The following is a 24,795-nucleotide window of genomic DNA, read 5'->3' on the forward strand; positions in this document are numbered from 1 at the left end:
TGGGTTTTTGTCTGTACACCCGCCTCTTGAGGATTGACCACAAGTTCTCAATGGGATTAAGATCTGGGGAGTTTCCAGGCCATGGACCCAAAATTTCAACATTCTGGTCCCCGAGCCACTTAGTTCTCACTTTTGCCTTATGGCACGGTGCTCCATCGTGCTGGAAAATGCATTGTTCTTCACCAAACTGTTGTTGGATTGTTGGAAGAAGTTGCTGTTGGAGGGTGTTTTGGTACCATTCTTTATTCATGGCTGTGATTTTGGGCAGAATTGTGAGTGAGCCCACTCCCTTGGATGAGAAGCAACCCCACACATGAATGGTGTCAGGATGCTTTAACTGTTGTTATGACACAGGACTGATGGTAGCGCTCACCTTTTCTTCTCCGGACAAGCCTTTTTCCAGATGCCCCAAACAATCGGAAAGGGGCTTCATCTGAGAATATGACTTTGCCCCAGTCCTCAGCAGTCCATACACTATACTTTCTGCAGAAGATCAATCTGTCCCTGATGTTTTTTTTTTTTTTGAAGAGAAGTGGCTTCTTTGCTGCCCTTCTTGACACCAGGCCATCTTCCAAAAGTCTTGGCCTCACTGTGCGTGCAGATGCGCTCACACCTGCCTGCTGCCATACCTGAGCAAGCTCTGCACTGGTGGCACTCCGATCCCGCAGCTGAATCCTCTTTAGGAGACGATCCTGGCGCTTGCTGGACTTTCTTGGACGCCCTGAAGCCTTCTTTACAAGAATTTAACCTCTTTCCTTGAAGTTCTTGATGATCCTATAAATTGTTGATTTAGGTGCAATCTTAGTAGCCACAATATCCTTGCCTGTGAAGCCATTTTTATGCAACGCAATGATGGCTGCACGCGTTTCTTTGCAGGTCACCATGGTTAACAATGGAAGAACAATGATTTCAAGCATCACCCTCTTTTTAACATGTCAAGTCTGCCATTCTAACCCAATCAACCTGACAATGATCTCCAGCCTTGTGCTCGTCAACATTCTCACCTGAGTTAACAAGACGATTACTGAAATGATCTCAGCAGGTCCTTTAATGACAGCAATGAAATGCAGTGGAAAGGTTTTTTTGGGATTGTTCATTTTCATGGCAAAGAAGGACTATGCAATTCATCTGATCACTCTTCATAACATTCTGGAGTATATGCAAATTGCTATTATAAAAACTTAAGCAGCAACTTTTCCAATTTCCAATATTTATGTAATTCTCAAAACTTTTGGCCACGACTGTACAATTGTTTACACAATTGAAAAATGTGACCAATTTCTCACATACCATGAGGGCCTCGAGTCAAACGGAGTTACTTTCCGATCTGCCTCATTTACCTCATCTAATGGATGCTCAAAGTTCTTTGCCCAATGACAGCCATGTTTTTTCAAGATACATGAATGGCCTTATAGACAGATATGGCACTTTGGACACAGTCATTCATGCTAATTTTCAAGTCAATCAGACAAATGGTTGTGTAGTTAAAAACTAAGTTTTTGTCCTATAATAGCACCCCAACTTTTTTTTTTTTTCATGCAAGCTCAGATAGGGGTAACATCCAGTTTGATGTTAATACGTCACTCTGCTCAAAAGTTATAGCCATTTTATAGCTTGTAAGTCCTGCAGGTGTTCAGAAAGGGATGATTAAATTATGAAGGAACAGTCAAAAACAAGACATTTTAACAGAATGGATTTATCATACAGATAATACACAGTGAATATACAGCAGATTGTTATATAGCAAAACTACAATATGCACTATTACAGATCGTAAAAGTGCTTCGATGATTTCACTGCATTAGATGGTGTGGATGCGACCGTCAGTTACTTACAGTCCATTCCAGTCCAGCTTAGAACGCACAGTACCTTGGGTTTAACAAGAACGGAAAAGAAACGTGATTCTCCAGCTATTTTTACCTGTCATAAGGCCTCAACACAATTCTGTCACCAGGTTCTGGAAATTCTTCCAGCTTTGAGACTCAAAAAGGTAGTTAGTTCTTCAAAAAGCTTAAAAACCATTGAATAGTTCCATCAGCTGCTCCCTGTAAACTAGTAAACTGAAAGCAACAAACTTCCTTCATTTTCACATTTTGCATCTTTTATTAATACTATGTATGATATATATATATATATATATAATAATGCATGAACCATTGCAAAAAGAAATTGGATGAATATACGTGGATTATAGACCATTACATCAATCAAAAGATGAAATCGCTCTCTTCATGCCTGGTGGAGCGATGCACAGAGGAAGAACATCGTAGTGAAGGTAAGCTAAAGTGCTGCGGTGATGCCAGATGGCGTCACGAGGACTGAGGTAGTCGTCTCATGATTGACTACGCCAGGATTGCTTCCACCACAGATATAACTAGCACTGGAACGGCACAATATTCTCAAACCTTAAGGCTTTCCCAATGGGCCCCGAGGTTGGAAGGGGGCTGCCAGGAAGGGGTCCATCACTGCTCGAACACCTACCATCCAGGAGTGAAGTGGTCCAACGGCGACTGAGCTCACGGCCGCCTGCTGCCCCACACTGGAGACCACGCGGTGGGCTGCAATGGGTTGCTGGGGCATCGGAGCCTCGACGCATTGTGGAAACCGGATTTGACTGTGCACCGGTGGATGGGGCAGAATTTCGTTGCCATTTGTGCACCTCGTTAGATGTTGCGGTCCAGACGGATCATTCCTTCTGCAGAATGGGGCCTGGAGGAAGACATCAGGCTGCGGATGGACTCGTTGAAGTTGAGGAAATGGAGCGCCGGTGAAGATGTCCCTACCATCTCGTCCACATCCAGGGAATGGGGCATTTGAGAAGATGTCTGGGGAGGACGATGGCGAGAGTTTGAGAGCTGTAGTGTTGAGGAGTTTGGAGTCCAGCAGTAGAAGCTTTGAACCACTGCTCGCATGCAGAACCTCTTCTTCCTCTGCAGGAACATCTGAGCACTGGATGTTATTGGCTCCTGATGAAGAATCATAGCCGTTGATGTTAGGCAGATCATCTGCAAGAGAGAATAAATTCAAACAAATTAAAGACTCCTTGTGGTCATCAGTTTTTTAATGTCTACATGTCTATCTGATGGTTAAAGGACAAACCATGTGCAAATTTATCAGTCAACACCACTGCTGAGCATTTTCTCCTTAAAACTGTGGTGTACCAAAGACAATCTCAGAAATTCAGTTTCCTACTTTAACATACAGCTAACCAATCTCCTCGATTTGCAGAGTGGGACTTTTCATATCATTAGCAGTCTGAGATGGCAAACAGGAACATGGTTTGGGTGACATTAAGACCACATTATTAGCTGTTTGATAAAGTAGTCAAGTCAAAGGGCAATAATTTCAATTACCAATATAGGTCTGACACTGTAGGGAGTGCTGAATAAAATGCATTACCATTCTGATGTACTGTATGGACTTGTAGACGAGCCTTTATAATTCATTCATGAGAACATGAACACTGTTTTTATGTTGAAATATGTCATTGAGGTTTAAGGGATAAAGGTAGTGACTGTGAGGGAACTTTTAAAAACAAAAATTAAAGGGGAGAATGCTTGCACTGTTAAAAAATTAAAAATCAGTAAAAATTACGGGGGCAAAAAGTAAATAAATAGCTACAGTACAGGCATCCTGGAAAGTTCTACAGGACTGGTTGGTGAAATGCTTTGTTTTTAAAGAGAATGACAGCTGGTTTATGACAAAGATGAATAAAAATAATAAAAACAACTATTTAAAAGTTTTTAGGAACATTAAGACTTACAAATAGAATGCAAATTTATGGCAAGTCATAAAACGTACTGTCTATCTAATTAAAAACAGTGAAAATGTTGAATCTACCAAATTATTAAAATGTTTTTATCTTTGTAATAAACTGACAAATCAGAAAAAACTGGTGGAAATGAGAAAGACGCATGATGAATCAAAGTTCATCCCAAGTAGCTTTTCCACAAGCTGTGGTGAATACCAATAAATAAGAGGCACACAACATCATGCACAAAAAATAATAAACACCATCTTGTCAACACACGATACTAAAATAATGCAATAAACATTCATTTACAAACATAAGATGTAACATAAAACCCTAATATACATTAATAATAAGAAAAAAAATATAAGAAACCGTTGGTCCAATAGACAAAAAAAATCTAATGTCAATTTGTTTTTTCACTAAATTATAAGAGGACTTGTTCTTTTTTACAATTTTCACAATATAGAATAAGGATACTGTTAACCAATCAACTGGTTTTTAATATAGCATTAGTCTTTTTATTGCTAAAAAAAAAAATTATATGTTTTTTTTTTGTTTGTTTTTTTTACAAAAACCTCCATCATCAGTCCAACTAGACTATTCAAAGAAACATCTATAGATGTCCAAACAAACAATGTGAACACTAACATGACCACCAACATTAATCATCTATTTAGGATGTTACACATTTCACATGAAAAGAGGTTAGCCAAATACAAAAGTGGTTATTTGCATATAGCAGCAGCAGAAACGGCTTTTACAATCTTCAAAAGTGCAGCTAATCGCACCTTTGAAGGCGGCTATTTGTGATCTGCAATGCCAATGGAAAAAGCATGGCCTGAAGCACAATACCAAATTAGGCTGCTTTTGCACCGAAGCTCGAATTTATTTATGAACTCCCTGCTTTAAGAGCTCATCTAAAGTAAATTCTATTTTAATGGAATGAATCAAAGCCTCCTAAACTGCAAAATTCCTACAGGCCTCCTGGCAAATTTGACTGCACTGGCTTGTGAAACAATTAGTTTGAATGGCGGTTGGTTTATGACTTTGATTAATAAAAATAATAACAACAAACATAAAAATTAATACTTAAAAGGTTTAAAGGCTGATTCAGGTCTGGATGCTGTAGAATTAGGTCATAAAACCAGAAAGGTACACAGACGTTCTTTAAAAAATGTTTGTACAATGTGCCCTAATACGGAGAAAGGCAGATGCTTTTTTCTTGTTTTGTGATTCTGCAGACGTCAAAAAAAAGATTAACTTAAGCCACCTGGCGTTCTAAATGCTATTTTGCAATATCCTTGGCTTACCAAATGGGCACTGTCTCAGTAAACACACATTTAGATCTCGGGTGGAAATCAATATGATTTACTTTTTCCACCGCAGTCTTACAGTGCCAAATGCACAGGTGTTTTTTTTTTTTTTTTTTTTTTGAACTTTCGGTCGGTGTTGAGAACGAAAGCTCAAATGACAAAGGAGGAAATGAGGGACGAGGAAATCTTACCTGGACAAGACAAGGCTCTGTCAGCCAGACCTCCAGCAAATTTAGTACCATGATAACTAAGAAAAACACCTTCAGTATGATCAGATATTTATGACAGAAGGAAGAAATAGATAAATTTGATAAATGTCTGACCTTTCTAAAAACGTAAAAAAAATAAATAAACCTTAAAATTTTGGTTTAAAAAAAAGAAGTAGTAATAAACAATCAAGTGCATTTGTTTGACACTCATCTTCATAAATTTTGGTACAAAATAATTTAAATTGTTTTTTTTGCATTTTTCTCTGTTTACCAACAGTCAGATGCATTTCATTCCCAAGGACTAAAAGTCTTATAATTTCTGATTATATTATAGTATAATTAAGGTTCATTGATGTACATGATTTGCTTGACTGCTGAGAGTGCAAAAATGTTTCAATGGATAAATAATTAACACTGGCACAATTTACATTCACATTTACATTTTATTTAACACCCCTTTCTTTGTTTAATGTTTTTCACAAAAATAGAAGGTGCACATGAACCCATCACTGCTCTAACACTGGGCTGAGGGCGTTTGCTACAGAGACCAATCGGGTTCCAACTCTGAGGATAAACATGGTCATAAATATTGTTTTTCTCTGAACAAAAACAGCACATAAAATCATAATCTTTGATTTTTGCACAACAACTCAAGTCGAACGCTACCCGCGGGGCAGAGACCTCTACTGAGAACTACAAGATGGAGCTTTAGGATTGCATAGGTTTACATGAGAGTCTGCGAATGTCTGTACAGATGAGAGGCGAGGATATAGAGAACCACCTCATAATTGACACTGCCAACAATAAATATTTTTCTATCCTCCACAGAGGATCGCTGAAGTGCAGTGCTATTCTGCCTTCAAGCAAACAAAACACCTCATAAAACATCCCAAACTTTCATGGAATTTTTCCATTTACAGAACTTTAGGGTGGGCGGTATAACTAAAAACCTCTATATATCACGTTAACGTATACGTCGTCGTATATTTATTAGTTGGAAATCCAAAAAATGCATGTTTATGAGTTTTTTTCAGCAAAGATTTAAATTATGTTAAAAGAATATCACGTCAAATATATGCTGTTCTCCTGAACTTTCCAGCAGCACAACTTTAATGTTGATGATGATGATACTAATAATAATGGTTTGTTGAGAAGTAAATCAGCATATTAGAATGATTTCTCAATGATCATGCGACACTGTGATCTAATGATGCTGAAAATTCAGCTTTAAAAGAACATATCAATTGTTTTGAAAATAGGCATTTTTCAACTCCCCTAGAGTTAAACAATTTTAATGTTTTCAAATCCATTCAGCCAATCTCCTGGTCTGATGGTAGCACGTCTAGCTTAGCTTAGAATAGATCATTGAATAAGATTAGACCGTTAGCCTCTCACTCAAAAATGACCAAAGAGTTTCTATATTTTTCCTATTGAAAACTTGACTTCTGTAGTTACATCTTGTAACGAAATCGACAGAAAATTTAAAGTTTTTCTAGACCGATATGGCTAGGAACTACACTCTCATTCTGGCGTAATAATCAAGGAAATTTGCAGCCATAACATGGGTGCAGCAGGTGCAATGATATTACGCCGCACCTAAAAATAGGCTACCGTTGGAAGTTAGCTGGGGACTATTTTCAGGCACTGGGTAATACCATTGGATATCAATGATCTATGCTAACCTACAGCTAAAAGTGTTACCGCCAGACCCGAAGATCGGCTGAATGGATTCGAAAACGGTAAAACTCAACTGTTTAACTCCAGGGGAGTTGGAAAATGAGCAAAAAAAAATTATACATATATACATATACATATATATATATATATATATATATATATATATATATATATATATATACACACATATATATATATATATATATATATATATATATATATATATACACATATATAATTTAAAAGTTTGGGGTATATCTGGCATCAAATAAAAATCTCAAGTAAAAAAAAAAAAAAATTCAAACAGAAATAAACTGAAAACAAGTTCCAATTTTTCTAATCACATAAGTCAAATTTGACAGCATGGGAAAAGTCGTTAATATTTCATAACTGTGCAAATACATCCAAAGTGATGCAAGTATAGCAAAATCTCTATGGGACCACCCAGCATTACTGCAGTTGCCCTTGTGAAACGCCAACCACGGTCAAGTTTATTTCAATGGCATTTACAGATTCATTTTTTTGACCCCCATTTTGGATCTGATCAAATGACTTAAAATTCTATAGTATGGCAGCCAGTGAATGGTAGTCTGCTAATATTGTACAGCATCAACGCGAGCATTTTCCCTGCTCTCAGTGGGTCAGTCTTATGACTCTCAGTGAATGAAAAGAGAACCTGTGCTTGAAACAGAGGTGCCTGCTGCGGGTCCAACTGTCTGAATGAAGCAGATAAACGACCTCACCACTTTCAACAACTAAGACTAGCTATTTATTTACCTCATGTCCACACACACACACACACACACACACACACGTAGAAGTACTGATATGATGATTGGCCTCAGGCATGTCTTAACTTCATATTCATAAACACCGCCATGCTTTGATATGCGTCTGATTCACGAGGATTGTGCAAGAAAGCATGGCATCAGGCTGTAGTTTCAAGGATGATTTATATACGTACGGCGTTGAGGATTGTAGAGCATTTCCCTCAAGACTACAACCCGTTTTTGTTGAAGATAAACATCTCAGAATAAAAGGCAATGAAAATCCGAAAACAAATCTAGTTGATTTGTTTACGAATGGTGTCAAACTGTGTCAGGATGCTTCAAGATTGTCCTCTTTTCTAATCGACTTTGTTCAGCAATGACGATCTGGCCGTTAGAAGATGAAACCGACAATTTACATTCGCAAACACGTTTCAACACAGAACAAAGAGATAGTTTCCTTTTAAATAGGTTTCATATACACATGTCTGCATTTATATATGGATACTTGATTCATACATTCATTCTCTAACACTATTCATATTCACATATAATCTTAACTGTATATGAAATATTTATTTTAAATTATTTCATTATGTATACTACGGGGTAAGATTGAGATCTCTGAAGGAATTGCTGGACATTTGGACCAGATGATTTATACACAGAAAAAATCACTTTTGAGGGCGGGAGGGTCGCATACTGCAGATATACACCAATTTACATTGTTTCAAGTCAACGTACAACATCAATAGAGCTATTTACAAAGAAATAACAGAGAAATTATGGTATGGAGGTCATGAGATGGCGAATGAGTACCAATGATGGCAATGAGAAGCTTCTAGCAGGTTTTGAAGTTTTAAAATGACTCTACATTAAGTTTTAGGATCTGTTCATACCCTGCGATCAGTCTGGGTTAAGATAAATTGCATGCCTACCTGCCTGTCTGTAAACATTTGTTTCGATTTGTACTTTATTTTCTGTCTGGAGGTAGCCAACTCCTTGAGTCTAACGACGAGACGAGCTTCCTGAGTGCCACTGAAGACACGGCTAAAGACTGAAGAGAAGAACAATTTTGATGTTTGAAGCTCAACGCTCTCACTCTTGACTGTGTGGCAGATGAAAGTGCGCATGTACAAAGGAACAACAGATATGGACACAGTAGGAAACCAGGTTTTGAGCCTGGAGAAAAAGGTTGCACCAGAGTTGAACAAAAAGTTGAACAAACTCATCAAGGAGATAAACATCATGGTGCAGGGGAGGAAAGCCGAGTTATGTCAAATCAAATGAGCGATGATGATGAGGATGACGAGAACTGCGGCAGGGAAAGAACATAAAACGGAAGATGTGATGAACAGGAAGAAACTGAAGTGACGGAATGAAGAAGAACTGATTAAAGAGGGAAATGGACTATAAAAGAGGGTGGAGGACAGGACAAAAGATTGCAGGAGGGATTCAGGGTTAAAGACAGAAGACTACAGCGGTTGGCGTCATCTTCAGAACAGCAGGAATTATCTGTACGGTCTAGAGGTCGATGAGCTGGTCCACCAGCAGCAGGGAACGGGCCAGGTTGGGCAGGCTGGACTCAGAGCTGCCACTGTTACTGCGAGAGTGACCTCCTAGAAGAGGCCAAATGGACAGGAAGGTTAGGGGAGGAGGGAAGGGAGGACAGCCAGATTAAGACAAGGCCGAGAAAGGGGACAGCAAAAGAGAAAGAGAGAGAGAGATAGTAAACATTTAGAGAAGTCAAGAGACTCTTACGAAACTGATTTTTTTTTTTCTCCAAACAAACTATAAAAGGAATTTTAGATATTTGATTCAGCTAGAGCCTTCACATGTAAAATGTAAAAATATGAGATTAATAATTTATTAGGAGAACCTCAGTGATTTGTGCACCATTACTGAATTGGTAGTTAAAATAAAGATAATAAAATTAAATAAAAGGGGGAAAAAAATTCAAACCGAGACATGATGCCATAGGAACCAAATGAAAGAAATAAGTTTAAGTACTAAAATGACTAAAACCTAAAGTTAATTAAAATATATATTTAAAAAACTATGACAATGCACATAAATAAAATTATTAAAACTTGAAATTAAAATGAAAATATATAAATGTAATCCAAAGAAGCTAATTCAAAATATTACTAAGTACTATAATAATGCAAAAATAGAACTAAAATAACAATGACTTGTCTGAATTAATACAGAAAAATAATAAAAAGAACATGTTCTTTTATGCAGTGTCCTTATTGGTTATATGCAACAACAAATACATATACATGTTTGTGTGTGTGTGTGTGTGTGTGTGTGTCTGTACCATCCAGTGCAATCTGATTTGAAAAAGAATGACTCTGTGAAATATGAACCACACTCAAGTACTTTTGTCATGTATGACTCAAAATAAATTGCGAACTAGTACTTGTATAACTGTAATACTGATTTACTGTATTTATAGCGCCTAAATAAGCATAATTACAGATTGACATACTTTTCTTCAATAAATGGTATTAAATAAAAACAATGTTTTTGTATGACTGTTTTTCATATATAGGACTAGTTACTTCCTCAAAAATACTTATAGAATAGTTAATGGAACTGGATCCAGAATTTCTATTGCCCTCTGTATTTTTTTCTGTATTTCTGCAACTGCCAAAAAGAATGCACTCAAAATGTACAGTTCTCACATATGCATAACTGTTTGTTTTCATTATAAATGACAGTAAGACGCAAATTGCTCACTCATTCTTGCAAAAAGGATTTGGTTCCTCAAAGCTTACCTTGGGAGTTTTTGGAGACCAGTACTGGTATGGGGTCAAATTCATCTTCATTGGCTGTCTCAGCGCTATGAGGCTCAAAGCCTGAGATCAAACAGGAGTCTGCAGCTGAGAGGCGATGAGGGTTGGGGCAAATTACAGTTTAAGAGTAAAAAATTTAAGAGGGGGGTGGCAGGGAGAGACAAAGATGGGTGAGGAAAATACAGCACTGTTAACCCTGAAATTCTCACATTAATGTTTCTGGCTGACACTTTCCTACCAAAGCTAAACAAATGTCAAGAAAGTGCATATGGTATGTTAATAATAATATTTATTTTTTATTTTTAATTAAACTTTACAGTTTTACCATTCTTTACCTCTTTTATGCCTCACCACTTTGCATAAACTATAAATGCAGGCAAAACAAAAAAGTGATTGGATGTACCTGGAATATTCTGGGAGGGGGCTCCTGAAACAGGCGCAAAGTCATCCAGAGAGTAGGCGGAGCCAGAGGGGAGAGGACAGCCCAGCATGGAGTCCTCTCCAATCAAAGGGTCTACAGCACAGTGGCGAGCAACACCAGGGAAATACATGAAATCCTTTAAGTCACATGAACTAAATTAAAATCAGAGGGTCATGTTATTTAAATTTTCAGAGGTTCACTTTTAATCTTAGTGAAGGGTTTTCTTTAGTTGGCAGGACCATTTTCTACTCTTTTTCCTGACACTCAAAATTAAATGAGTCAAACAAAGTTTGTTCTGCCCCATTTGGACACCAAACGGGCATTACTGACATGTAAATGTGGATAGTTATGTGTTCAACATCTGTCAGAAAGTTGTTTTTAATATATAGAATGGAGCGTTTTGAATTGTAAAATTTATGGTGTTTATTTAGAAAAATGTTGCAGAAAAAATGGTCCACTGTCTATTGTTAATATGAAGCACAGTTCACTCAGAAATCACTTTTAAACTGATGAGCTTTCTGTTGGGCAGCACAGCGATTCTGCATGACCAATTTGAACCCGTTGCTAAATCTAAATGGGAAATCTTTTGGCCAAAGGTGAAATTCCGTGGAATTTCCATGGAAATTGCATGGATTCTTATTGAAATGACTGGATTTTTGTCCGTGAAACAATGGTAAATGTGACCACACATTTACAGTGTTTTATTATACAAGGAATTAATTTATATATAAAGATAAAAGAAAATTGTTTCCTCATTGCATGACCCCTATAATAAGTTCTGCAATTTTGCATTGATTGATGTATTGCTCTTATCTGTATGATCAAAACAGTGTAATTTAAGTTATTTTCGGGTTATCAAGAGAAGATGCCTCAATGCGTATACGCGAGGATCGACTCCAGAGGGTTAACAAACATACTAGATTCTTAAAAATGTGGGGGAAAAGGATACTGATGTTTTTAATGTGAGAAAATAGCCTCAGGCCCACACAAAGAAAAGATTCTGCATCCACAGAAGTATTTGACAGGGTGCTACAATGCTTGGCAAAGACGTCTGTTTCTAATGCATATTTTTACCTCTCAGTGCTGATGATACTGGATCTGCCTCCACAGGGTGTAGCTGAGCCTGAGGGGGCTCTAAACCAGGAATCAGAGTCTCCAAACACACTTCCGTTTTGGCTGGGAATAAGAGAGTGAAGAAAGTACAAAGAAAACAGACAATGCCACATTGTGAATTATTTGCCACATCATCAAACAGATCACTGGAATCTTTCATAACACATTTAAAATCAAACATCCATTTTTAGTCTGATGGACCATGCACAATTTCTTTAACAAGTGACTCTATTCTCTCAATAATGGACATCAGAAGAACTTCCTTTTGCTGTTTTGAGATTTACATGATGATTAGATCCTTTGAGCCATCTTGGAAAGGAGGGATGTGCAAATCATAAATAACTACAGGTGTACCTCAGGGTTCAGTGCTGAGGCCCTCATCTTTTTGATATACACAATATTTATGAAACCCATCACTATGCAATAAATCAGCTTTTTCTAAGACTACTCTAGAAGCTGTCCAAACCTTTTGTGAGTTGAATTCTCAATGTTTATACAAACAATAATTAAAGTTTAATTTCATGTGGCAAGAAGACAAAATTCCAAGCTATCACAAATATTACAGGGATTGTTTACTCTGCATTACATAACAAAATTTAGGGGGAAAATGTCATGTGTCTCAGTGAAAAGGACAGTGTTTAGTTTAGCTTTTGTAAAAGAGGCAAGCATCCAGTGAGTCAAAAGCTGATACCATCTCTAGTGTCATCAATGGAGCTACCAAAGGGGTCAGCCATTGACAGCAGATCAGGCAGCATGAAAGAGGTATCTGGAGACTTCAGGCCCTCTATCAGTTTCTCTGTAAGTCAGCAAGTGAAAAAAGACAGTTAGGCAGAATAAACACAGAAATGTATTTCTACAAAGGAAAAATAAAGGACAATGGAGGTTTTGAATTATAAATAATTCGTTTTGTATTTTTTCCAATTTCTGAATGTTTTACTTGAATACGTGACACTCTAAAAAAATATCTGAAAAAGCACTTAAGTAGCTTTATGGAATTATAATTTATATTTTGTTTCTTTTTTCCATTTGCATTTATTCTTTTGCTTTCAATTACTTTTTAATATTATTATTAATTCTTTATTTCAAAAATCACTAGAAAAGGATAAAGTCAGGTTTGTTAATTCCTTTAAATAAAATAAAAATATTAAATAATACATTAAGATTTTGTGATTCACAACATTTAAAACCATTGGTATTTTGGTAACAATTGCAGTTGTGTGATCACTAAGGTGCTCACTAAGAAGGTAAGTAAGGCTGGCTTGGATATCTGGATTACCTGGCACAGCTAGCAAACCAGCTCCTGATTCCAAGCCCAAAATGTCAGCAGGTCTTTCAGCTGTATGAGAGAAACAGAAAATGGAAATAATAAGGTGGTCAAGAAGCACTGAACAGTCAGTGTGAATAGAGCAAGTTGGACTGGACTGGTGAGCCTTGATTCATCTTAAGGAGTCTCCTGCTGATTCCTGCAGTTCAACTACCTCAGATGTACTGAACATGTGTCATCATGTAGCGAGGGAGGCCATGAATGGTACAGAAATAAAGAGAGACTGACGGCACATGAATGGAATATCAATAGCCAAATACAGAAAAACAGGAAGCCAGGATGTCACTATCAGGGTAATACTGATATCATATAATTTAAGATAGGAAAATTAGTGATGACAGTACACTTACCAGAAGATGGAGGAGTAGGTTCTGCAGCCTCCAGCCCAGGAATAAGACTCTCAGTAGTGACAATCAGAGGTTCAACAGGTTCTGCAAACAGCAAAAACACTCATGATCATTTCAATTTCAAATTTAAAGGGATAGCTCACGCAAAAATGAAAATTCTGCACATCTATCAGTTTTGCTGTGTGCTTTGGATCATTGTCATCTTGAAAGGTAAACCTACTTCCCATTGACTCATTGATAAAGCCTTTGAATTTTTTTTTGTATCCATCTCCTGACTTGTGCCTGTAAACAAATTTATCAAAAGTGCCTTGCCACCCATATTTGATTGTTTGCTTCAGTTTCACTAACAAAGAACTGAAATGCTCCAGGAAAAGCTCTTTTCATGCTGAGCTTATTAAAATGACCACAGCTGATCACAGATGAAAGTCAAATGGCTTTGTGTGCCATTGAGAAGGTGTTTTAATACACCTGATTGAGTTTACAAGTCATTTTAGTAGGGGGTGATGCTTTTTCCAACTCAGTGATTCAGTTTTTTTTTTTCCTCACATGTTGGTGTTGTGTGATTATTTTAAACTGGGGGTGATTCTTATTATGTCCACTGTATAGTGGGAGAGGGAGAGAGAGAGAGAGAGAGAGAGAGAGAGAGAGAGAGAGAGAGAGAGAGAAGGATGTGCACTGCAGTAAGGGTTGACCGGTATTGTTTTTTAAGTTTTTTTTGTTGACAGCCGATGCCTTGGAAAGCCGGTGGCCGATATAATTTAGTTTACCGTATTTTTCGGACTATAAGTCGCACCTGAGTATAAGTCGCATCAGTCCAAAAATACGTCATGATGAGGAAAAAAACATAAGTCGCACTGGACTATAAGTCGCATTTATTTAGAACCAAGAACCAAGAGAAAACATTACCGTCAACAGCGCTCTATGTCTTCAGTGTAGACTACAGGAGCACTGAGCAGCATAGAGCACCCTCTGACGGCTGGAGACGGTAATGTTTTCTATTGGTTCATTTCTCTTGGTTCATTTCTCTCGGTTCATGTCAAATTAATTTTGATAAATAAGTCGCACCTGACTATAAGTCGTAGGACTAGCCAAACTATGAAAAAAAAGTGCGACTTATATTCCGGAAAATACAGTATTTTATTTTAAGGAATATGAAATCATTTGAAAATGTATTAAAATATAAATGTGTTAAATAAATGGCAAAGTATTTTTCACAAATAAATATTAATAAATATATTAAACACTGTAACCAACAGGGCACTCAGTATTCAGGGAAGTTTGTGTGCATTAATCTTTTTGGGGTTTTTTTCAAATAAAGCCAAGGTAACACTCATTTTACAGCACACAGTGAAAATGACATGAAAACGGCAGTATTTTTTATTAAATGTTTATTAGACATCAATGATTTGTTTAAATTATATAAGTGCGTATTTGCTGAATGCTGATGGCAAACAAGAAAGTAATATAATGTTTGCCGTTCTATTCCAAATAATATAAAAGCAATAATTCTAAGGCTTTTTGTAAACATTTTAATATTTTTTTAACCATTCTATCTGATAAATAGACAGACTTATATCCATATTTCAACAGAACTGTTAACGTCAACAGTGAACATGAGGGAGAATGTGAGCACTGTGTGTTCAGCACTGCCGTCCAAAGCACCATCAAAATAAATGTCAGACGCACCATCAAAATAAAAGTCCCACCTCGAATGCATCGGCCAAACAGGAAAACTTATTGGCCGATGCCTATATTTAAAAAAAATCAAAATCGGCCTCGGCGATATATCGGTCGACCACTACACTGCAGACTGTGCAATGATAAGATGTACCAGAGTTTTATAGAAAGCAAAGTTACCATCAGCAAGTTTGGTGAAATCTTTGTTGAGTAGGTCCTCAGCCGTGAGTTTGGAGAAATTGTCGTCACCGAAAGGATTCCAGGTGGGCTGGTCTGGGGGGCTTGTCAGGCTAGCAGCTGAGGCAGGAGCTTGAGGGACAGAAGTACTGCCCTGCTGGGCAGACTGGTACACACTCTGCTGGGAGGACTGGGGAGAATTGGATGGGGTGGCGCTGACTGACCTAATTGTGCCCAAATAGAGAAACAAGTATTAAAAAAAAATCAAGTTTCAAGTAGGTTCAAATTTGACAGGACATTTTTTTCTTGCTATGTAGGCTATATAATTAAAGTATCTCACTCTATATTTATAGATTTCTCACTTTGACTTGTTAAGGCTGGCTTCTGCTGTGGCTTCCTGCAGCTGCTGAGTGGACTGGCTGACCGGCACACCGAACATAGCGCTGTGAGTAACATCACTCTGGATACGTCTGTGCCCTGCCTTCTGGGCCATCTTTGGGGATGAAGGAGGAGTCTGGGACAGGCCAGGGGCTGCAGGCTGAAGAGATGGTGAAAGGACAGCAGGATAAGCAAGTAAGAACTCACAAAATATGAAAGATATCGGAGTGTGACAAAATTGAAATTTAAATGCAGTGAAATGGTATGAATTAAAACAAAATAGAAACATGAAAAACCAAATGTGATTGACGAAGTGCTAATGAATGCAGATAATTAATAAACATTAAAACTGAGAAATAATTTCCAACATTAACTTTTTCTCTATAGCAAAGTGTATTTGTGCATTTGTATTTAGCAAAAATGCATTAAATTGATCAAAAGTTAAAAAATATTTCTACATCTGTTTGTTTTTTTTACTTTCTATTAAAATACTGAAAAAGCATCACTATATAGAAACATACGGTTTCGATTACTTTTCGATTAATCGTCCAGCCCTACCATAAAATGAACATTTCAGTAAATCAAAAATGAAAGCATACAACTGATTTTAACAAAAACATTGTCTGACAGTTTTTAGATAATTTTCAGAGCAAATAAACCAAAACAAGCAAACATCCATCACGCAAACAATCAAAACCATCTGTGCTGATCCAAAACAAACCAAGGATGGACAGATGGATGCAACACAAAGGATGAGGAGGCATGAGGTGCATCATTAGTGAGAGTGAGGCTGCCAGCTCTTTGAATCAAATGGGACAGAGCAGCATGCACAGGATGGAGGAGATTACCCTCTCTTCTGCCTTCTCTGTGCTGATTTGTGATTGAGGTTCTGGCTGCTGGACAGTGGGCGGCACCGCTGCAGGCTCAGCCTGTGCTGGAGGCGGGGGCCCAGCCGGCTGAGTGGCAGTGGGCTGGATGGGCACCGGCTGCTGCTGAGCCGCAGACGCCTGCTTACGACGGGCGCTCCGTGCGGGTGCGGTGGGTGGGACGGGGCTGGATGGAGGAGGAGTGGCTACAGCTTTCGGAGGGGCAGGGCTGACAGCTGCAACTGGAACACCCCCTCCTGCGGCTGCGGCAGGGATGGGCTGCATGGGCTGTCACACAGACAACTACTATGATGTGAACCATAAATGGGACTTTTACATGTGACTGTTACTTTAGTTTAATAAATGCAATCTAAAGGCTGGAGTTGTTTTATAGGACTTCAAACTAATATACAGATTGGCATCTCTCACAACCAATAAGTGAGTTTGGGGTGGGTTATTTGTTCATCCTACCAACTGGAAATCAGTAATTTTAGCCATCACATTTGTTTAAATTAGCTGCATAGAAATTACACGCATTCTGTTATGGAATTAAATTTAAAGACGTTTAATTAAAACAAAGCTGCACTACTTTTATGCAATTTTATCTCAGTTCCTGGTCAACCAAACTTCTTGTAGCTTGTAATCATAGCATCCTTCCTGCTCTGTAATAGAATTTAAAATGAAAAACTGAGCACTGTAGGCTTTGATTAGTTCAGTGAGGTACTCACCGTTTTCTGCTGAGGGACCGGAGACGTCTGGGCTTTCTGAGACTGAAGCGCTGCAGCTGGCTGAGCCAAATTCACACTGACAGCTGAAAAACACAGCGATCAACTGAACATTTTAATAATTACTTTGAATGAATAAGATCAACACTTAAATGATCAGAAAATATACATAATAAGAGGACTCTGCCAAACTCATTACAAATTTTTTCATACATAATTTAAAAAAACATTTTAACAAGAAATTCACACTGACAGCTGAAAAACACAGCGATCAACTGAACATTTTAATAATTACTTTGAATGAATAAGATCAACACTTAAATGATCAGAAAATATACATCATAAGAGGACTCTGCCAAACTCATTACGATTTTTTTCATACATAATTTAAAAAACATTTTAACAAGAAACATTTACAATTATATTATAAACATTTATAAAATGTAATGCAATTTTACATCTAATATTTATAAGAATTACATTAACTATATATCTGTGTAGAACATGTTAATGTTAATTAAAAAGTTATTACATAGATGTACATTTATAACAGGCTACGAAACAAACATTTACAATATGCATTTAAAATGTAATACATTTTACAGTAACAATAAGCTTTTTAGTATTTTATAATATGTATTATAATTGCATGTAAACAAAAACAATAAAATGTACCATTAATAATGTTACTAATTTTGTTTAATACATTAAATTTATGGAGAAACATGTCTGCAAGACAGCTATTATGATTCAGTTCTACTACTGGTTCAGAGATGACATACTCTAGCCGTAAGCGTATTTTATGCTAATATACAGTAAATGTTGAAGAACAGTTCATAATACTGGTACCTATCGACTGAGTGGCCACGACGGGCAAGTTGGCTCTCTTGCGTGGGGTCAGGGCAGCAGGCTGGATGGGCAGGATGCCCCCTAGTGCCTGAGACTGGGATTGCGCAGCTTTGGGCCGCTGGCGTGGGGTGATGGAGGTTTCAGTGGTGGGAATAGGGTCTGTAAGTCTGCGGGACAAAACATAGACACACTTTCAGGTTAAATTTAATGACCACGGTAGCATGGAGTAATATGGAGTCTCTAATCATGTACCTCGCCTTGGTCTGAGTTTGGCTCTTCTTCGCAGCTGCTTCGCTCGCTCGGATTGGCTCAGGAAGTTTAGCAGGAATGGGAGAATTCTGGGGGGACATATTTCAGCTTAGTTTTGTTTTAATGATTTCAGGCATTCTTGCAGGCTGACACACTCAAGCACCCAATCCAAAAACTGATCCCAGAGGTAAAAGCACTGACCCAACAACAGGCCGAGAGTCACTCCAGAGGAGAGGAAGCAAAAAGACTAACCTTGACGTTTTGGACAGGGCAGTCCCGTCGGGCCAGTTTGAAAGCAAAGTAGGACACCTGATAAATGTCAGGCCTCTTATCAGGGTCCGGTTCCAGCATGTAGCCTGACAAAATCACCACCACAGAGGGAAGGAAAGAGGAGAGAGAGCAGGAGAAAGAGAGATTGAGCATCACCAGGTGACAGATAGAAAAAAAGCAGAGCGGATGATAATTATGAGTGTTTATTGATAGTTGAAGTTGAAGGAATAGTTCATCCATCCAAAAAAAGATTCTTCATCATTAACTCGCCATCAAGTTGTTCAAAATCAATATCTACTTCCATGAAACACAAAAGGAGATGATTTTTAAGTTCTTCTTTATATGCTTACATCGTGTGATTGGTTCGCGAACCAGATATCACTACACTGCAGAGTTTTGAACGGTCTCACAACAAACCCGGAAGAGAAGACAATGCTGAATAAAGTCGTAGTTTTTGCTATTTTTGGACTAAAATGTATTTTCGATGCTTCAAAAAATTCTAACTGACCCTCTGATGTCACATGGACTTATTTGAAGATGTTTTTATTACCTTTCTGGACATTGACAGTATACCGTACACACATTTTCAATGGAGGGACTGAAAGCTCTCGGACTAAATCTAAAATATCTTAAACTGTTCCGAAGATGAATGGAGGTCTTTCATTTTGGAACGACATGAGGGCGAGTCATTAATGACATAATTTAGATTTTTGGGTGAACTAACCCTTTAACCTCTGAATTTTTTGAAGCATCGAAAATACATTTTAGTCCAAAAATAGCAAAAACTACCACTTTATTCAGCATTGTCTTCTCTTCCGGGTCTGTTGTGAGACCGTTCAAAGTGTAGGGATATCTGGTTCCCGAACGAATCACACGATGTAACAGGATCTTCTTCAACCAGTTCAGCAAATCGAACTGAATCGTTTGAAACGGTTCGCGTCTCCAATAAGCATTAATCCACAAACTCCCTCGGAGTTAAAACAAACCAATATCCCGGAGTAATTCATTTACTCAAACAGTACACTGACTGAACTGCTGTGAAGAGAGAACTGAAGATGAACACCGAGCCGAGCCAGATAACGAACAAAAGATTGACTCGTTCATGAGTCAAGAACCGGTTGCATCGGTTTTTGGATCACCAGTACTTCTTTTGGACAGTTCAATTCAATAAACCTGTTGAAGAAAACAGTTCAGTTCAATCAGTTCAGAATCAACATCAAAAGAATCAGTTCAGTTCAGACGCTCTGTGTGTCAGTCTGCTTTACGCTGAATCACAGATGCACAGTATCATCAACTCCTCGGTTCTCGAATCGGACGCGTCTGACAGAAACGGTTCTTGACTCGAGAACGAGTCAATCTTTTGTTCATTATCTAGCTCGGCTCGGTGTTCATCTTCAGTTCTCTCTTCAAAGCAGTACAGTCACTGTTTGAATAAATGAATTACTCCGGGATATTGGTTTGTTTTAACTCCGGGGGAGTGTCAGCCACATTAAAAAAGTTAACAGTTTAAGTCATTTGTGGATTAATGCTTATTGGAGGCGCGAACCATTTCAAACGATTCAGTTCAATTTGGTGAACTGGTTCAAGAAGATCCGGTTACATTGAATGATTCGTTCACGAATCGGATATCACTACACTGCAGTGTTTTGAACGGTCTCACAACAGACCCAGAAGAGAAGACAATGCTGAATAAAAGTTGTAGATTTTGCTATTTTTGGACCAAAATGTATTTTTGATGCTTTAAAAAATTCTAACTGACCCTCTGATGTCAAATTGACTACTTTGAAGATGTTTTTCTTACCTTTCTGGACATGAACAGTATACTGTGAACACAGTTTCAATGGAGGGACTGAGAGCTCTCGGACTAAATCTAGGTCTCATGGGTTTGGAACGACATGAGAGTGAGTCATTAATGACAATTTAGATTTTTGGGTGGACTAACCCTTTAAATTTTCCTCACACAAAGCGGACACTTTTATGCAACGCAGCAGCATGACTGGAGCCCAAGACAGCCCATGGCACCTCAGTCTATCTTTCTGCACGACCATTTGAAGTTCAAGACATTGACGCCTGTATAGCCTTCATCCCTCCTCCAGAAGTCTGTGGTCAATAAGCAACGCCTCATTGTACCATCACAAGTAACAATCAGATAAGAAAATATATGCTTTTTTCTTTTCCTTAATCCTCCCTGTTGTAGCCTTTACTATTCTAGATAATGTCTTACAGTTTGTATTATAAGTACTTCTTTATTTTGCAAAGATACAACTATTTGAAAATCTGGAATCTGATGGTGCTAAGAAAATACTAAGAAAATCGCCTTTGAAGTATGAATTCTTAGCAATGCTTATTACGAATCAAAAATTTAATTTTGTCATTTTGGACAGTACATATAATCTAATTCCATAATCAGTCCCCTCTGCTTTCACTAATGACTAGGACTTTCTCATTCCCCTTTGAGTTCAACAGAAGAAAGAAATGACATGAGGGAGCATAAATGACAAGATTTAGTTTTTGGCTGAACTACCACTTTTAAGTGAGACCCACAGCCATACTGAGCCAGTGGTGAGAGAGCAACAGAAACCTGGTGCGGGACGTGAGCAGAAAGAGACCGATACTTACGGATGAGACGGTGCATGTCTGGGGAGTAGCGGGAATTGTCTGGAATGGTGAAGTTGCCATCACAGATGGCCACCTGACTCTCACCGAAGGGCAATGTGAAGAAACAGAGTTTATAGAGCAGACAGCCCATTGCCTGAAAGAATGTAAAGCCCAAGTCACTATACAGTATACAGCCATAATACAATATAACAGCCTTGAATAAAGTTGATTAAACATTATTATTACTACTGTTCTTTAATTTAGGCATGGAAGAGGTTTCAAAAAGTGGAAGAAAAAGCCAAAGACTTTAAATATCTTCTGACTGGCTTTCATATCTTTGAGATGTTTAATTACCCAGATGTCTGCTTTAGTGGTGATGATTTTGCCGTTGTACAGATTCACCATTTCAGGAGCGCGATAGGACAGAGTTGTGTACCTTAACAAAACAGACATTTCTTTTTTTTTTAATAAAACACTATTATAACAAGTGTTATTTTAATGAATGCATGATATATCTGACCATATCTGAATTGTTTAATAGTGTTTTTTTTTTTTATTAATTGGCATCAGTTTAATAGCACTGTATGGAAAGCAGAAAATACAATATATTCTATGACAATTTTATAACGTGCTACACATTATTATTCATTTAGATATAACTTATCAATTTCTAATTATTAGAAGCAATTTGTTAAAATGTCACTTAAAATTCTAGGTTGAAGGATAAACAGTACGGTTTCATTATCCATCATAACATATATTGGCCAATATTCAATTCAAGTTTATTTGTATAGCACTTTTTACGATACAAATCATTGCATAGCAACTATTCCAAAAATGAAGTTTCTACAATATTAAGCAAATTAAAAAAAGATATATGTAAAACAAGAGTGACTGAAATAAAGTAAAATACTGTTATACACAGTGGCGTCTGTAAGAAAAGATAAAATATACAATATTATTGTGAAATATTTGTATCATTTAAAATAACTGTTATAATACTATTAAATTTTAAAATGTAATTTATTCTTATGATGGCAAAGCTGAATTTTCAGTATCATTAATGTATCTTTCCTTGATACAAGTTTCTTTCCGATCCTAAACATTTGAACGATACTGTATATGATCTCTCTCTAATATCCCCAGTCTTCATTAACACCATGTTATAATCTTGTCAATATTAAAGTTAATGAATCAAAAATCATGCAGTGCTTTTTGCAAACCATCATTTTGTAACACTATGTATATCCATTCTGAAAGTGAAAGTGAAGTGTAGCCAAGTTTGGTGTCCTATACTCAGAATTTGTGTTTTGCATTTAACCCATCCAAGTGCACACACTTTGCTGTGGCACAGATGGGGGTTCAGTCTCTTGCTCAAGGGTCTCGAACCAACAACCTTTGGGTTACAAGTCCGTCTCTCTAACCATTAGGCCACGATTGCCCCCACTGATCAATACCCTAAATGATCAATAGCCTCCTCTAGCATTTGTGAAGTGATTTCACTCACCTCAGGTACCGCTCATGAGAGAAAATGTCAAATAGATAACATTTATCATTTCTATGCATTAGGGTTATGCACATTAGTAAGAAATGTATTAAAACAGTGGATTTTATGAGTAATCCCTCTTCTGCTGTACTCCCAATGGTTATAAAACAAATTCAATTTCACAGAAACTGGCTGATTGGAAAGAATTACTTTTTAATTTCGTCCTCCACCACAGTCACGCCGTCATTCTGGGGGTTCTGGAACTTCATGGTGGCGCTGCCAAAATCACACAGAACATAGTGTCCTCTGTCATGAAGGAGGATGTTTTCCACCTGCAAAGAGAGACAAACGTCACAGGAGATGTTTTTCTCTCCAACCCTACTAATCAAGTTGTTCGCTCTGAAGTGGTTTTTACCTTAACAGTCAGTCACACAAGGCTGTTAAAGGGTTAGTTCACCCAGATAGCAAAATTATGTAATTAATAACTTACCCTAATGTTGTTTCAAACCCAAGACCTCCGTTTATCTTTGGAACACAGTTTAAGATATTTTAGATTTAGTCTGAGAGCTCTCAGTCCCTCCATTGAAGCTGTGTGTACGGTATACTGTCCATGTCCAGAAAGGTAAGAAAAACATCATCAAAGTAGTCCATGCGACATCAGAGGGTCAGTTAGAATTTTTTGAAGCATCGAAAATACATTTTGGTCCAAAAATAGCAAAAATGACGACTTTATTCAGCATTGTCTTCTCTTCCGTGTCTGTTGTTAGAGAGATTTCAAATCAAAGCAGTCTGGATATCCGGTTCGCGAGCGAATCATTCAGTTCACCAAATCGAACTGAATCGTTTCAAACGGTTCACATCTCTAATACGCATTAATCCACAAATGACTTAAGCTGTTAACTTTTTTAATGTGGCTGACACTCCCTCTGAGTTCAAACAACCAATATCCCGGAGTAATTCATTTACTCAAACAGTACACTGACTGAACTGCTGTGAAGAGAGAACTGAAGATGAACACAGAGCTGAGCCAGATAATGAACAAAAGACTGACTCGTTCACGAGTCAAGAACCGGTTGCATCGGTTTTCGGATCACCAGTAGTTCTTTCGGACAGTTCGATTCAATAAATAAACCGGTTGAAGAAAACGGTTCACCGGTTCTTTTGCGCTCGACATAATGGCGTCATTTGCAATGATTGCCCTTGATTCAAGCCTTCAGTTTACCCGCGCTCATAACACTAGCACAGAATCAGTTCAGAATCAATCACCAAAAGAATCAGTTCAGTTCAGGCACTCTGTGTGTCAGTCTGCTTCACGCTGAATCACACATGCGCCGTATCATCAGCTCCTCGATTCTTCTTATCTGGCTCGGCTCGGTGTTCATCTTCAGTTCTCTCTTCATAGCAGTTCAGTCAGTGTATTGTTTGAGTAAATGAATTACTCCGGGATATTGGTTTGTTTGAACTCAGAGGGATTGTCAGCCACATTAAAAAAGTTAACAGCTTAAGTCATTTGTGGATTAATGCTTATTGGAGACGTGAACCGTTTAAAACGATTCAGTTCGATTTGGTGAACTGAATGATTTGTTCGCGAACCGGATATCCAGACTGCTTTGATTTGAACTCTCTCTCACAACAGACCCGGAAGAGAAGACAATGCTGAATAAAGTCGTCGTTTTTGCTATTTTTGGACCAAAATGTATTTTCGATGCTTTAAAAAAATTCTAACTGACCCTCTGATGTCGCATGGACTACTTTGATGATGTTTTTCTTACCTTTCTGGACATGGACAGTATACCG

General features: G+C 37.8%; 1 protein-coding gene across 3 annotated transcripts in view; it reads right to left on the bottom strand.

Annotated features, from left to right (window-relative positions):
* Window positions 1-1,691: 1,691 nt before the first annotated feature.
* The window catches only part of aak1b (AP2 associated kinase 1b), a 30,097-nt gene continuing 6,993 nt past the window's right edge, over window positions 1,692-24,795 (bottom strand). Inside the window, exons 5-21 of one of the 3 annotated variants that reach the window (XM_059545388.1) lie at window positions 23,209-23,330; window positions 21,867-21,948; window positions 21,534-21,666; window positions 18,897-19,000; window positions 18,648-18,733; window positions 18,396-18,562; window positions 17,550-17,632; window positions 16,804-17,109; window positions 15,940-16,115; window positions 15,581-15,801; window positions 13,727-13,807; window positions 13,329-13,388; window positions 12,744-12,848; window positions 12,014-12,115; window positions 10,922-11,032; window positions 10,501-10,605; window positions 1,692-3,005 (exon numbers count right to left, since the gene is read on the bottom strand). In XM_059545388.1, the coding sequence (XP_059401371.1) occupies window positions 2,407-3,005; window positions 10,501-10,605; window positions 10,922-11,032; window positions 12,014-12,115; window positions 12,744-12,848; window positions 13,329-13,388; window positions 13,727-13,807; window positions 15,581-15,801; window positions 15,940-16,115; window positions 16,804-17,109; window positions 17,550-17,632; window positions 18,396-18,562; window positions 18,648-18,733; window positions 18,897-19,000; window positions 21,534-21,666; window positions 21,867-21,948; window positions 23,209-23,330 (2,643 nt within the window). In that variant the 3' untranslated portion in view covers window positions 1,692-2,406. Of the gene's footprint in view, window positions 3,006-8,302; window positions 9,340-10,500; window positions 10,606-10,921; window positions 11,033-12,013; window positions 12,116-12,743; window positions 12,849-13,328; window positions 13,389-13,726; window positions 13,808-15,580; window positions 15,802-15,939; window positions 16,116-16,803; window positions 17,110-17,549; window positions 17,633-18,395; window positions 18,563-18,647; window positions 18,734-18,896; window positions 19,001-21,533; window positions 21,667-21,866; window positions 21,949-23,208; window positions 23,331-24,795 lie in introns of those variants that run through there. The other 2 variants (XM_059545390.1, XM_059545389.1) reach the window with 2 other exon arrangements.

Source organism: Carassius carassius, chromosome 49, assembly GCF_963082965.1.
Source record: "Carassius carassius chromosome 49, fCarCar2.1, whole genome shotgun sequence".
NCBI classification, from domain to species: domain Eukaryota; kingdom Metazoa; phylum Chordata; class Actinopteri; order Cypriniformes; family Cyprinidae; genus Carassius; species Carassius carassius.